The sequence below is a fragment of the Erinaceus europaeus genome, chromosome 5, assembly GCF_950295315.1.
Source record: "Erinaceus europaeus chromosome 5, mEriEur2.1, whole genome shotgun sequence".
Classification (NCBI taxonomy): Eukaryota; Metazoa; Chordata; class Mammalia; order Eulipotyphla; family Erinaceidae; genus Erinaceus; species Erinaceus europaeus.
Genome location: NC_080166.1, coordinates 37,070,390 through 37,085,851, shown reverse-complemented (window position 1 = coordinate 37,085,851; position 15,462 = coordinate 37,070,390). Strand labels below are relative to the sequence as shown.

The 15,462-nt window shown below is 39.2% G+C and overlaps 1 protein-coding gene across 3 annotated transcripts in view; it reads left to right on the top strand.

The window, feature by feature from the left end:
• Positions 1-15,462, top strand: part of ADAMTS12 (ADAM metallopeptidase with thrombospondin type 1 motif 12) — a 422,633-nt gene that overhangs the window by 312,328 nt on the left and 94,843 nt on the right. For 2 of the 3 annotated variants that reach the window (XM_007535890.3, XM_060191210.1), the window contains 2 exons: positions 214-458; positions 2,791-2,923. In XM_007535890.3, coding sequence (XP_007535952.2) covers positions 214-458; positions 2,791-2,923 — 378 coding nt within the window. Of the gene's footprint in view, positions 1-213; positions 459-2,790; positions 2,924-15,462 lie in introns of those variants that run through there. The other variant, XR_009549943.1, reaches the window with a different exon arrangement.

Sequence of the window (15,462 nt, the reverse complement as noted above, 5' to 3'; positions counted from 1 at the left end):
TTATCACACTTACTGTTAATCCTTCAAGGTCAATCCAAAATGAAACTGTAGTGAGAATTTTATCTATTCTATCTTTTAGCAGCATGCAGACATTTATCATAGAAATAAATTGTAAATCATCAGTCACCTATGAAACAACAGTAATAAGAATAAAGTATGTGCATTCTTCTCAGCAAAATTATGCCTCTTAATGTTTGTATCTTCTTTTCTTAGGCTATGTTGATATTGGGCTAATTCCAAAAGGAGCAAGGGACATAAGGGTCATGGAGGTTGAGGAAGCTGGAAACTTTCTGGCAATCAGGAGTGAAGACCCTGAAAAATATTATCTCAATGGAGGATTTATTATCCAGTGGAATGGGAACTACAAGCTTGCAGGTACCATCTTTCAGTATGACAGGAAAGGAGACCTGGAAAAACTGATGGCCACAGGTCCCACTAATGAGTCAGTGTGGATTCAGGTGAGAGCACTGGTGATACATTATTCTGGGTCTCTTAAGTTGTCTTTCTCAAGGAAACATTACTCTAGAATACTTAGATTTTCTTTCCTTAAGGAATAAGGCAGGAAGCAAATCAATACTTTGGGCCATTACTCTTTTACTGATTAGTTGTTGTTAAAAACCATCAAGAAGTTACAATGGTACTAAAATTACATTTTGGTAGTTTGAGCCTAGTTTTTAATATGATTGATATAGGCTGTTTATTTCAGTATGAATGATCCTCAAGTATAGAAAGGATACTATCAACTGATCTAAGAGTTTACAGCAGCAATGATGAATTGACATAGTTCTTTTTTAATTTGTTTATATTTGTTTATTCCCTTTTGTTGTCCTTGTTGTTTTATTGTTGTATTTATTGTTGATGTCATCATTGTTGGATAGGACAGAGAGAAATAGAGAGAGGAGGGGAAGACAGAGAGGGGGAGAGAAAGACAGACACCTGCAGACCTGCTTCATCGCTTGTAAAGTGACTCCCCTGCAGGTGGGGAGCTGGGGCTCTAACCAGGATCCTTATGCTGGTCCTTGTACTTTGTGCCCATGCACTTAACCTGCTGCGTGACTGCCTTGACATGGTTCTTTCATATGTTATCTATTATATGCTTTCACATGTTACTGCCCAACTCCCTTGACATGGTTCTTTCACATGTTATCTACTATATGCTTGTCCTCAGGTAAAGTATATGACAGTTAAATTCTTGAAAGTAACATGGATTCAGATGTATAGTGTTCTCTTTAAAGGTACAGAATGATTGGTGTTTCATATTGATTTTTTTAAAGTACATAAAAATGAAATGATTATATCAGTAGAGGCTAAGAAGACTAGGGATAGCATGACTCATGAGAGTCAGGTCTAACCATATTCAGAAATTACAGGGAGGTTATTTCAATGCCAGACATCAGAGTGCTGACAGAAACTGGAATCAGAACTGGACACTGTGATCCACAGATGTCAAGAGAACTTACATCTAATCTCCCCAACTTAAGGAAAACATCTACCTATGAGTATCCTTAATACTATAGAGGAGCTCAGTCAACCACCTCTAAGTTATTGAAGGGTCCATTTTATTTTTTGAGTTTTATTTGTTAGTGATAAATTAGGTGGGGGTGGGGGAGAGAATGAATGCATTACTCTGGCATAAAGAATACCAGGGGTTAAACCTAGGACCTGATGCCTGAAATTCCAAGACTTTATCCATTGTGTAAACTCCTGGGGCCAAACTGAATGTATTTCAAATGTTCAGTATGTAGATTATCCAAAAGAGATGGGAGTGAGTGAAAGATCCCAGGAGTAGTGTACCTTGAATAAAATGCATGACAAATTTTATGCCATAAATATTATTCTTTAAAAGTGTTAATCAGCTTGAGAGCATAACACAGCAACAGTGGCAGTGGTGAATGTTAACATTTATTGAGTGCTAACTTTAGGCCAAACATGATTCTACTCTAAGTACTTTTTATTTGTGTACTTCTACTTTCTTTTTTTAAAAAACTATTTATTTATTTTCCATTTTATTGCCCATGTTGTTTTTTATTGTTGTAGTTATTATTGTTGTTGTTACTGATTTCTTCATTGTTAGATAGGACAGAGAGAAATGGAGAGAGGAAGGGAAGACAGAGAGGGGAGAGAAAGATAGACACTTGCAGACCTGCTTCACTGCCTGTGAAGCGTCTCCCATGCAGATGGGGCACTGGGGGCTGAAACCGGGATCCTTACACTGGTCCGTGCCCTTCGCTCCACATGTGCTTAACCCACTACGCTACCGCCCAACTCCCTGTATTTCTACTTTCACAATAACTTTATATTGTGTTTCCAGTTAAAATCAGCAATTATGGGTAGAGAATCTAAGGCACTAAGATATTAAATGATTTACCAATAATAATAAATTTGGGAGTACATAAGGGTGCAGTGTGGCCTGCCAGTGTATTGTTGGAAATTTCTCTCTTCACCATTCCCTCAAAGTAACCCATCTATGGTGTACCTGCCAGCTGAAATCCTTGTGGGATTTTCTGTCTGAATGAACTAAAATTCCAGTGGAAGTGCAGACATATTAGAAAGGGAATATAATGGAGATTAGGTTGGTAGAGATGCAGACAGTAACAAATATAGATAGATGTAGATGTACAGGTGGTTTTAGCAGTAAAGGTAGACATGCCATTATTTAATGGCATTTATTCCATATATGCTTATACAACTACCATAAGATGAAAAATGTCATGTGGCATTTTTACATTTCTATGGTTTTCAGTGTAAAGTTTAGAAGGAGTTTAATGTGACCCTCCTTTTGCCTTTTAGCTTCTTTTCCAGGTGACTAACCCTGGCATCAAGTATGAGTACACCATCAGGAAGGACGGCTTTGATGCAGAGCAGTTGGTGTACTTCTGGCAATATGGCCCCTGGACAGAGTGCAGTGTAACATGTGGGACAGGTAAGAAACAGCTATTCATTCTATGATCCAGTGGGCCACAGAGGCATCATTGCTCCCATTGTAGGGTTCCTCCAAGATGGCCCTTAGCTGTCTACGCAGGTGAGTGTGCTAGTCCAGATCTAAAAGGGGAGCAAGTGATGCAGATCTGCTTCAACTCACATTTCATTAGTTAGCTTAGTCCTTTGTGATCAAAGTAACTTCAGAGAGAGGAGCCAGGTGTGTAAAGCACTCAGGAATTTGTAGAATTCAGATCCTCTCCATCATAGTGCTGAATAGATTTTTCCCTGATGTTTGAGGGCAGAGATCAAAACCTGTTGGGTACTTGGGACTCTCATTTGAGTTCTTGTTATTTATTGATTAACTGATTTCCACCAGGGTTTTTCACTGGGATCTATGCCTGCATTATTATATGCTTCTAGTGGGTTCTCAGAGAGAGAGAGGAAGAGAGAGAGAGAGAGAGGGAGAGAGAGAAAGGATTACCTTTTAGAAGTCACAGGAATTATGTGTCCATTTCAAAATATGTGATATATTGAAATGCCTAGACCTCTGGAAATCTATCTAGGTCAAAAGTGCATCCTTTGATGGAGACACAAGTAATGCTCATGAAGGTTGGTCTTACTATTCCCATAGGTTCTGCAAGCAAAAGTAATTTCACCAGAAAAATCATCTGGTGAAAAATGCCTCCCTGAAGAGGAGTTGGGAGGAATATGAAGTCAGAGGCTATCGTCACAAGTACTTTTTTTCCCCCATTTCTCAGTCCCTTCATAATCTTCTCTTTCAATGAAGTGCCAGTTTACACTCTTCTTGAAGATTGAGTCATTTGGCCTATATCACCATGGAGTTCAACTCAGCCAGTCCTGTCTGCCCAGATTCCTCAAAGAAATACGAGAGCATTCTCTTGTGGTCTGGGAGGTGATACAGAGGATAAAGCATCAGACTCTTAAGCATGAGGTCCTGAGTTCAAACCCCAGCAGCACGTGTACTAGAGTGATGTCTGGTTCTTTCTCTTTCTTCTCCTATCTTTCTCATTAACAAATAAATAAATCTTTAAAAAAAAGAAATATGAGAGCATTCTCCCCAATTTCATCTTCTAAGTCAATATAGGATACATCCTTTGAGATACTTACTTAATATTTCAAAACATGGAGAATATAAGATTGAAAAAAAATTGATCTGTGCAGTTGTGGCAAAAATACAGCTGAAGTTAGATAGGAAATGAAATATTATTACCAAATGTGAATTGAGTATTCAGTTTTTATACAGTCTTAACCTTCAGCAGCATCTCTGCCTGTTTGGGTAAAAGTAATTCCAGTTGTTGAGTCCTAACTGGTGTGATTTTTGTGTTCCTGTGCAGATCTGAATTTTAGTCACACTGACTGAATGACAGAAAATTCTCATATTTTGGCAGTGAAGAAAGATAGCCTTTCTATTTTCATACTCTACAGCATAGAGAATGAAATGTTAATATGTATATAGAGATAAATAAATGTAGAGATATGACTACCTGAAACTCTAAATAATATATAAGTAAGATCTGCTGTTAATATTTTCTTCTAGTTCTTGGCTTGTCCAGTTTGGTTACACCAACCTCCTGATGAGTACAGCTACTTTTCCACTTTTACTAACTCTGAAATTTTATTTTAAGCTTTTATTTTATTAGTTTTAATAGGTAAAGCCAGAGCACTACCAATTAGCATATGGTGGTACTGAGTATTGAAGCTGAATCTTCTGGGAGCCTCAAGCAAGCAAGCACTGTGCTCTGACAGGCTGATATATATCCCACCTACTTTCTGCAACTTTATACTTTTAAAACTTGATAGTGGTTTGAGTATATTAATGGCCTTGTATCCCACCTTCCCAATGGCTTTGCCTATGTTGGATTGTTCTATTCACTCTCCTCACATAAGACTCTCATATGGACAGAAGACAGGATGTTCACAGGTCAAGTGCCTTTAGTAGACATGGAGTGATCTATGTTAAGGGAAGATCATCAGAATTTATCCATGTTCTTCTTTAGAAATATCAGTGAAAAGATATTTATTTTTCTTATCACTTTGAGCTTTTCTATTTTATTCATATTATATATCTTATTGAGTCATCATCACCATACTTTTATGATGCATTCAGTTATGTTTGTATCTAATTATATTCAATTACCAGTACTTTCCTACAGTTGTATGAAATTTTAACAAGCACTATGACTTTCTTCCTCACTCTTAAGTAATACATAATCTTTTTATTATCCTAGGGTTGTTAAGATCAAGGAATCTGGAAAAAGACTGCTCAGATCTGAGTCCAAGCTTAGCCAGATTTTTACTATGTTATGTTATATAACATCATTGTGCCTCAGTTTCTTCATCTATAAAATAAAATAACTTATTGTTCTTGATTTACATGACTGACCTTATAATTGAGTTTATATATATTTATGCAAAATATAATTACTAAAAATTGTGTCCTAGGTAGTTCTACATACTATTATTTAAGTGCCACTTTTTAAGCATTCCTTTATTCTTTTTTTTTTTTTTTAATTTTTTATTTAAGAAAGGATTAGTGAACAAAAGCATAAGGTAGGAGGGGTACAACTCCACACAATTCCCAACACCCAATCCCCATAACCCAACCCCTCCCCTGATAGCTTTCCCATTCTCTATCCCTCTGGGAGCATGGACTCAGGGTCGTTGAGGGATGCAGAAGGTAGAAGGTCTGGCTTCTGTAATTGCTTCCCCGCTGAACATGGGCGTTGACTGGTCGGTCCATACCCCCAGTCTGCCTCTCTCTTTCCCTAGTAGGGTGTGACTCTGGGGAAGCTGAGCTCCAGGACACATTGGTGGGGTCTTCAATCCAGGGAAGCCTAGCCAGCATCCTGGTGGCATCTGGAACCTGGTGATTGAAAAGAGAGTTAACATATGAAGCCAAACAATTTGTTGAGCAATCATGGATCCCAAGCTTGGAATAGTGGAGAGGAAGTGTTAGGGAGGTACTCACTGCAAACTCTAGTGTAGTCCTGCTTTCAGGTATATATTTTGCAGTAGTTTATGGATACGTGTGCACATAAGCTCTCTCTCACAGAAACTGGTGTATATCTAGGTTATGGGACTTTGTTGGAAAGTGAACTACCTGAGATGAAATTAGAGTGTACTATTAAAGGAAAGGTCTCACCCGAGTAATGAAGCTGAAGGGTTGTCATTCCACACGTGAAGTCTCTGGATACATTCTGGGGTGAAGCATGTTGAGGTAGCAATCGTTGCTTTGGTTAGTTTGTGATCGGCAGATGCAATGTTATTTGGTTTGGATTGGGAGATGCATACGGGAAAGTGGGCCCTATCCAAGGGTTCCAGGACTGGGGGAAGTAGGGGCTCTATAGTGAAGATGTGAGGTTCCTGCTGTCTTAGGGTTCAAAAAGACAATCGATAGTTAATATTATCATCACATTATTTGTTAATTGGGTTAACTTTGAAAAGTCCCTTTGTTATGGTTTCCTGGACAGTACCCAGTATCTTGTATATAGCTGTGCTATTGGAAGCTTCTAATCTACTTGGTCTAGGCTTTTGAGAGAGTCCGCATATCAAATACATAGCCTATATATTAAAAAGATTCAGTTTGTCTTTTGAGAAACTTTGAGACATACAATTGATTTCCCCCTCTCATATTAATTAACTACTGATTTATATGTCTACATTTTGCTAGGAGTGTACATAAACACCATTCCCACCACCAAAGGACTGTGACCCATCCCTCCCGCCCACTTCCACCCCCCACTGGCCCAGGAAGCTACATGCCTACCCCTCACCACTGGGTTTTTACTTTGGTGCCCTACTTACAATTTGATCAGGTCCTGCTTTTAGTTTCCCTTTCAGATCTTCTTAGTCAGCTTCTGTTGATGAGTGGGATCATCCCATACTCATCTTTATCTTTCTGACTTAATTCACTTAACATAATTCCTTCTAGCTCTGTCCAAGATGGGTCAGAGAAGGTGGGTTCATTGTTCTTGATAGCTGCATAGTATTCCATTGTGTATATATACCACAGCTTTCTCAGCCACTCATCTGTTGTTGGGCACCTGGGTTGCTTCCAGGTTTTAGCTATTATGAATTGTGCTGCTATGAACATAGGAGTACACACCTCTTTTTGGTTGGGTGTTATGGAGTCCTTGGGGTATAACCCCAGGAGAGGAATTATTGGGTCATATGGAAGGTCCATGTCTAGCCTTCTGACAGTTTTCCAGACTGCTCTCCACAGAGGCTGTACCAATTTACATTCCCACCAGCAATGTAAAAGGGTTCCTCTGTCCCCACATCCTCTCCAGCATTTGTTGCTGCTGTCCTTTTTGATGTATGCCATTCTTACAGGAGTGAGGTGGTATCTTAGTGTTGTCTTGATTTGCATTTCTCTGATAATCAGTGACCTAGAGCAGTTTTTCATATGTTTGTTAGCCTTTTGGATCTCCTCTGTGGTGAATGTTTTGTTCATTTCCTCTGCCCATTTTTGGATGGGGTCATTTGCTTTTTTGCGGCTAAGTTTGCTGAGCTCTTTATATATTTTGGTGATTAGTTTCTTGTCTGATGTCTGGCATGTGAAGATCTTCTCCCATTCTGTGAGGGGTCTCTCTGTTTGTTTAATAGTTTCTTTGGATGTGCAGAAGCTTTTCAATTTGATGTAGTCCCATTGGTTTGTTTCTGCTTTGGTCTTCCTTGCAATTGGGTTTGATTCATCAAAGATGTCCTTGAGGTGTATGTGGGAAAGTGTTTTACCAATGTTTTCCTCTAAGTATTTGATTGTTTCTGGTCTGACATCTAGGTCTTTGATCCATTTGGAGTTGATTTTTGTTTCTGGTGAGATAAAGTGGTTCAATTTCATTCTTCTGCATGTTTCAACCCAGTTTTCCCAGCACCATTTATTGAAGAGAGCCTTCTTTTTCCATTTAATCCTTTGGGCCCCCTTATCAAAGATTAGATGCCCATAGGTGTTGGGATTTACTTCTGGGCTTTCAATTCTGTTCCACTGGTCTGTATGCCTATTTTTGTTCCAGTACCATGCTGTTTTGATGATGATGGCTTTATAATATAGTTTAAGGTCTGGGAGTGTGATGCCTCCATTTCTGTTTCTTTTCCTTAAGATGGTTTTGGCAATTCTAGGTGTTTTCAGGTTCCAGATAAATGATTGTAGCGTTTGTTCTATTCTCTTAAAGAAGCCTGGTGGAACTTTGATGGGTATTGCATTAAATTTGTATATGGCTCTGGGGAGAATATTCATTTTGATGATATTTATTCTTCCAATCCATGAGCATGGGATATCTTTCCATTTCTTGGTATCAGTTTCTATCTCCTTGAGTAGCGACTCATAGTTTTCAGTATACAAGTCTTTCACTTCTTTGGTCAACTTTATTCCTAGGTATTTGATTGATTTTGCTGAAACAGTAAATGGGAGTGATTTCTGGATGTCTTCTTCTTCAGATTTAGTGTTTGCATAAAGAAATGCCACTGATTTTTGTACATTGATTTTGTAGCCTGATACCTTGCTATATTGCCTAACAACTTCCAGTAATTTTCTACTGGATTCTTTAGGTCTTTCTATGTATACTATCATATCATCTGCAAATAGTGAGAGCTTGACTTCTTCCCTTCCAATCTGTATCCCTTTGATTTCTTTCTCTTGCCTGATTGCTATGGCAAGAACTTCCAATACTATGATGAAGAGTAACGGTGACAGTGGACAGCCCTGTCTAGTCCCCGATCTGAGGGGGAATGCTTTCAGCTTCTCTCCATTGAGTATGATGTTGGCTGTAGGTTTGCTATATATAGACTCCACTATCTTGAGGAATTTCCCATCTATTCCCATTTTCTGTAGAGTTTTGAGCATGAATGGGTGTTGGATTTTGTCAAAGGCTTTCTCTGCATCTATTGAGATAATCATGTGGTTTTTGGCTTTGCTTTTATTGATGTGATGAATGACATTGATTGATTTACGGATGTTGAACCAGCCTTGCATTCCTGGGATGAATCCCACTTGGTCATGATGAACAATCTTTTTGATGTGTTGCTGTATCCGGTTGGCCAAGATCTTGTTTAATATTTTGGCATCTATGTTCATCAGAGATATTGGTCTGTAGTTTTCCTTTTTTGTTCTGTCCCTATCAGCTTTTGGTATCAGTGTGATGTTGGCTTCATAAAAGGTGGAAGGGAGTATTCCTGTTTCTTCAATCTTATGGAATAGCTTAAGAAGTATGGGTATTAACTGTTTCCTGAAAGTTTTGTAGAATTCGTTTGTGAAGCCATCTGGTCCAGGACTTTTGTTGTTGGGGAGATTCTTAATAACGGTTTCAATTTCTTTGTCTGTGATTGGTGCATTTAGATTTTGTAGTTCTTCTTGGTTCAGTTTTGGAAGTGCATAGGTTTCTAGGAATTGTTCCATTTCTTCCAGATTCTCTAGCTTGGTGGCATATAGTTCTTTATAGAAGTTTCGCAGAATTCTCTGGATTTCTGTGGTGTCAGTTGTGATATCTCCTGCATCGTTTACAATTCTATTAATTTGAGTCTTCTCTCTTTTTTGTTTGGTGAGTCTGGCTAGGGGTTTGTCAATTTTGTTTAATCTTTCGAAGAACCAACATTTGGCTTCATTGATCTTTTGTATGGTTCTTTTATTTTCGATGTTGTTTATTTCTGCTCTAACTTTAGTGATTTCTGTCCTTCTGGTTGCTTTAGGGTTCCTTTGTTCCTCTTCCTCTAAGTCCTTGAGGTGTCTAGTAAGGTCGTTCATTTGGGCTTCTTCTTGGTGTTTAATATGTGATTGTATGGCTATAAGTTTCCCTCTCAGTACTGCTTTCGCTGTGTCCCAAATATTTTGATAGGTTGTGTCTTCATTTTCATTAGTTTCCAGGAACATTTGAATTTCCTGTTTGAGTGAGTCTCTGACCCAGTGGTTCTTAAGGAGCATGTTGTTTAGTTTCCAAATTCTATGTCTTTTAATAATTTTCCGTTTGTTGTTAAAAGTTAGTTTTACTCCACTGTGGTCTGAGAAGATACTTGGGATGATTTCAATGCTCTTGAATTTATTGATGCTGTCTTTGTGGCCTAACATGTGGTCTATCCTTGAGTATGTGTTATGTGGATTTGAAAAGAAGGTGTATTCCAGTTTTTTGGGGTGGAGGAGTCTGAAAATGTCCAAGAGGTCTAGTCTGTCAATCTCTTCATTCAATTCTCTTGTATCTTTATTGGTTCTCTGCTTTGTTGATCTGTCTAAGTGTGAGAGTGGGGTATTGAAGTCTCCCACTATTATTGTATTACTATTGATGTATTTTTGAAATTCTTTCAGTAGGTGTTTAATGTATTTAGATGGTCCCTCGTTGGGTGCATAGATGTTAATAATTGTTAAGTCTTCTTGGCTGATTGATCCTCTAATCATTATGTAATGTCCTTGCCTATCTTTTATTACTTTATTTAATTTAAAATCTATCGTGTCTGAGATGAGAATGGCTGTTCCTGCCCTTTTTTGTGGACCGTTAGCCTGTATGATAGTTTTCCATCCTTTCACTTTAAGTCTGTGTTTATCTTGTTGTGACAGATGGGATTCTTGCAAGCAGCATATGGTTGGGTTATGTTTTCTGATCCATCCCCCCACCCTGTGCCTTTTGATGGGTGAGTTTAAGCCATTGACATTTATTGATATTATGGATTTAATGTATTGTAGTGCCATTGTTCTAAAAAACGATTTGTTTACTCTGATATATTACAAGTATTATAGTGATGTTCTTGTTTATAAGAGGTCTTTTAGTACCTCTTTCAGGGCCGGCTTGGTGATAGTTGCCTCCTTTAACTGTTGTTTGTCTAAGAAGGTTTTGATCCCTCCATCTAGCTTGAATGAAAGTCTAGCAGGATATATTATCCTTGGTTGAAACCCTTTTTCATTCAGGGCTCGATAGATATCTTGCCACTCCCTTCTGGCTTTTAGAGTTTGAGTGGAGAAATCTGCAGAAAGTCTTATGGGTTTTCCCCTGTATGTGACTTTTTGTTTCTCTCTTGCAGCCTTTAGGATCCTTTCTTTATCCTTACTTCTTCTCATTGTGACTATGATGTGTCTTGGTGTTTTCAGGTCTGGGTTGATTCTGTTTGGTACTCTCTGGGCCTCTTGCACCTTGATATCCTTTCTGTTATTCAGGTCTGGGAAATTTTCTTGTATTATTTCCTCTAGAATGTTTGCTTCCCCTTCCTCTCTTTCTTCCTCTGGCAGGCCAATTATACGAATGTTACTTCTTTTGAGATCATCCCATATGTCTCTGTTGTTGTTTTCAGTGTCTCTCAATCTCTTTTTAAGCTCTTTTACCTCTTTCTTAGTTTTCTCTAACTCATCCTCTGTCTGACTAATTCTGTTTTCTGCTTCTGTTAGTCTGCTTTCCCTTGCCTCAGCTTCTTTCTTCATTACAGCTATTTCAGCTTTCAGTTCTCTAATTGTCTCAAGATAATCAGTATTTTCCTTGGGTGTCTCAACTGTTGTTTCCCTAATACTGCCATTCCTTTCCTCCAATGTTGTTTTCATTTCTGTGATTAATAAGTTTATTATTGCTTGCATACTTTTCTTATCTATGGTTACTTCTGACTGATTTATGGTTTCTTCTGGGCTCTTGTCTTCATTCATTGGGGTAGCAGTTTTATTTGTTTTTAATCTACCCATTTTTTTTATTTATGTGTTTCTCTCTCTTTTTTTTTTTTAATGCTCTGTTGTTCCTCAGTTGTTGTGTTTTGAGCACAAGTAACACTGTACTAAATACCTTTATGACAATTGCACTCACCAACCTCCGGAATTACAGTAGCAACTGAAGTAAGTATTGAAGGAGTTTAATCATTACCAGTTAGCCAAACAATTTCTCCAGTCCGTGAAAAAATAGTAACCAAATCCCAGTGAAGAAAGAGAAAAGAAAGAGAGGATAGCAAGAATAGACAGTTATGAAAATCTACTATCCAGTGTATATTCTAGGGTAACAAGAGTGTAAAGGGAACTAGAGCAGAGATACACACATAGAGAGTCCACTCTGGGTCAGATTTCTTCCCCAAAGTAATTCACAAATTCAGAAAGGCAAAGAAGAAAGAAGTGTATGACAAGATAAAAAAATAATAATAATAATAAAAAATAAAAAAAAGAGATAGAGAGAGATAAGAGAGAGAAAAGGGAGAATATAAGAAGAAGGGTTGTAATTAAAGAGCAGTGCGAGGAACTTCCCAAATGTGTTATCAGTGAGTTTAAAAAAAAAAAAAAAAAAACCCTGTTTGGTGGTATGGGGTATCCTGCTAGTAGCTGGTCCCAGGCACTGCTTATGGTGGGGGGGGGGGGGAGCGGCGGGAAGGATGTATGCTTGAAAATTAAAAGGAAGAAAAAAGAATTTTTTTCCCCTACTCTAATTCTTAACCCAAATTAAGTTATAGACAGCTCTTTGGTATGACTGCTGTGGCCCCTTATTGGCTGGCCTGCTAAAGGCAGAAAATCCTATTGTTTACACGAGATGTGTCCGGAGCTCAAAGGCTAGCCGCTTCTCCTTCGTCCGCCATCTTCCGGGAAACCCCCCCCTCCAGACTTTTTTAAAGGATTTCTCAAAAATGAAAACTAGCTCCAAATCCTTTGATCCAATGAGAGCTATACTCAAGAAGTCTTTGGATCTGCTCTCAGGGTCACGGTGGACCCTGGATTCTTCCAAGAGGAAGCCCCCGAGCTAAAGTGCTCTCTCCGGGTCCTCTGCCCGCCGCGCTCTGCAACCGGTGGAGGAGCCGCCTTCCTGGGCGGGTGGAGGACAATGCCGGCGCACTCTCCTTGCCCGGCGCCCTGGGAATTCTGGAGCCCCGCTAGTCCGTGTCACCTTTACTCTAATTCTTAACCCAAATTAAATTGTACCCACTCTTTGGTGTCACCCCTTATTAACTGGCCTGCTAAAGGCAGAAAATCCTACCGTTGCCGACGATGCCGTCAGAGCGCTCGCTGCCAGCAACTTCTCAGGCCGCCATCTTCCTCTCCCTCCTCCTATTCTTTTTTTTTAAGAAAGGATAAATTAACAAAACCATAGGGTAGGAGGGGTACAACTCCACACAATTCCCGCCACCCAATCTCCATATCCCACCCCCTCCCCTGATAGCTTTCCCACTCTCTATCCCTCTGGGAGCATGGACCCAGGGTCATTGTGGGTTGTAGAAGGTGGAACATCTGGCTTCTGTAATTGCTTCCCCGCTGAACATGGGCGTTGACTGGTCGGTCCATACTCCCAGTCTGCCTCTCTCTTTCCATAGTAGGGTGGGTCTCTGGGGAAGCTGAGCTCCAGGACACATTGGTGGGGTCTTCAGTCCAGGGAAGCCTGGCAGGCATCCTGATGACATCTGGAACCTGGTGACTGAAAAGAGAGTTAACATACAAACCCAACCAAATTGTTGAGCATTCATGGACATTCCCTTTATTCTTTCTTTCTAATTATATTAATATTGAAATCTTTCAGCCTATCCAGATTCATCTCAACTTTTTTTTCACAAGATTTTTTTTAAATGATTTCTTTTTGAATTAAGTTCTAAGTTATGCCCTTTTATCCCCTCCATCCTTCTTTCTTTCTTTCTTTTTCTTTTTTTTTTAAGGTAGAGACATAGGCAGAGAAGGAGAGAGACAGTGAAAGACACCATAGGACCAAATCTCCCTTCAGTGTGGGGCCTGAACATGAACCTGGGTCATGAACATGGCAGCACACTATCCAAAAGATTTATTTTGCCCATGCAACTGTTGCTTTTTTTTTTTCAGGAAGTCTATTTTTTTTTTTTTGCGCTGTTTCACTTTTTATCTTATTTACTTTTTTATTGATTTAATAATTGCCGGCACTCATGTGGGTTAGCTCTCAGCTAGAAAGGTAAACTGTACTGAGTTCCGATCAGATCACTAGTTCAAGAGACTATATGAAAAGAAAGAAACTCGGGGAGGATTCTGGTATGAACACACTCATTTATTGGGGGATGGGTTTGTTTGGGTTAATATAGAAGGCTAGACAATGAACAATTTTCACATACATCAGAATTCACAAGTTTCTTAAAGGTCAGCATGCCCCTATGGCAGGGGCTGGTATGACAAGAGTTGATACATAAAGATTGATACAATTAGTCTCTTGATGCAGGCATTTAATTATCTAAAGGCATTTGAGAGTAGAATAGGGGTGAACTAGTAAGGTGAGATAGAGAAGGAAGAACAAGGCTTTAAAGACATCAAAAGGGCTCCAGGAAATAAGGTCTTAGGGGGCTTTTCACTTGTCTGGTGTTAGGAGTGTGTGACAGGATATGCTCTTCCTTTGTGATCAAAAGGTGAAGTGGAATGTGTGAACTTTGAGTGAAACCATTTGGCTGACAGTGGGGGATGTAGGCTCTTTGTGAAGCGGGAGTCTTACAGAGGCAAGCTGAGTCTGATAGACTTTTCTTTCTTGGTTCATCTCTATGGAGAGAGGCTAACAAGAGAGGTATCTTTTCAGACCTCCATCCGTGAAGATGGGGAGAGCTTCCCTAAGCTCTACCAAAGTTCCACATAGTCCCACAAATAATGATCAGCAAGACCATAGGATAATAAAGATATAATTCTACACAATTCCCACCACCAGAGTTCAATATCCTATCCCCTCCATTGGAAACATTCCTGTTCTTTATTTCTCTGGGAGCATGGGCCCAGAGTCTTATGGGGTACAGAGGGTGGAAGGTGTGGCTCCTATAATTGCTTCTCCACTGAACATGGGTGTTAGCAGGTCGATATATGCTTCTATCTTTTTCTAGTGGGACAGGGGTCTGGAAAGGTGAGGTTTCAGTGATATCATCCATTCAGTAAAGTCAAGTTGGCATCATGGTAGCATCTGCAACTTGGGAGCTGAAAAAGCACTAAGACATACTCTGCCACTTGAGGAAGACAGGTCCTGCAATGATAGCAGCCTAGAACATTCCTAGCTATGACTATGGAATGTGAGCTCAGATCTGCAGGGATGTGGAGGTTGCACAGGCTCCTGTGCTGAAAATGGGGCCCAGATCAAATCAGTGGGGTTTACAGTTAACAGTAGTTGTATACTTTTCTCATAATTGGGAGCTACTCTCTTTTTACAACTTTCTAGTCCTATTTCTGACTCTAACACCATCTCCCTGGACAGTTTGGCCCACCTGCATGTTAGCTGACAGGTTCAGGCAAAAATTAGTAAAGACACAGGTGCCTTGGAATATACCTAACATAAACCTACTAGCTTCTTCCAATATGGAGACCCCAAATCTCATCACCTATAGTATTTTAGCCTTTAGATTCCTGATTATTAAATGATTTGTTCTGATTTATATATGCAGATTTCATTCTTTATCTTTGATTTTCTGTTACTGAAAATGATATGCCAAGATTTAGATTGCTTATTTCTTTGTTTTTTATCTTGATTGATATTTATGAATGTCTGGATTTGTGGTTTGAAATCTAATATTAATTTGAGGAAAATTTTTTGTCCTTGTGATGCTTTCCATTCATCAGTTTTTTGTTCCAGGAATTTGTAATTTCCTCTATTG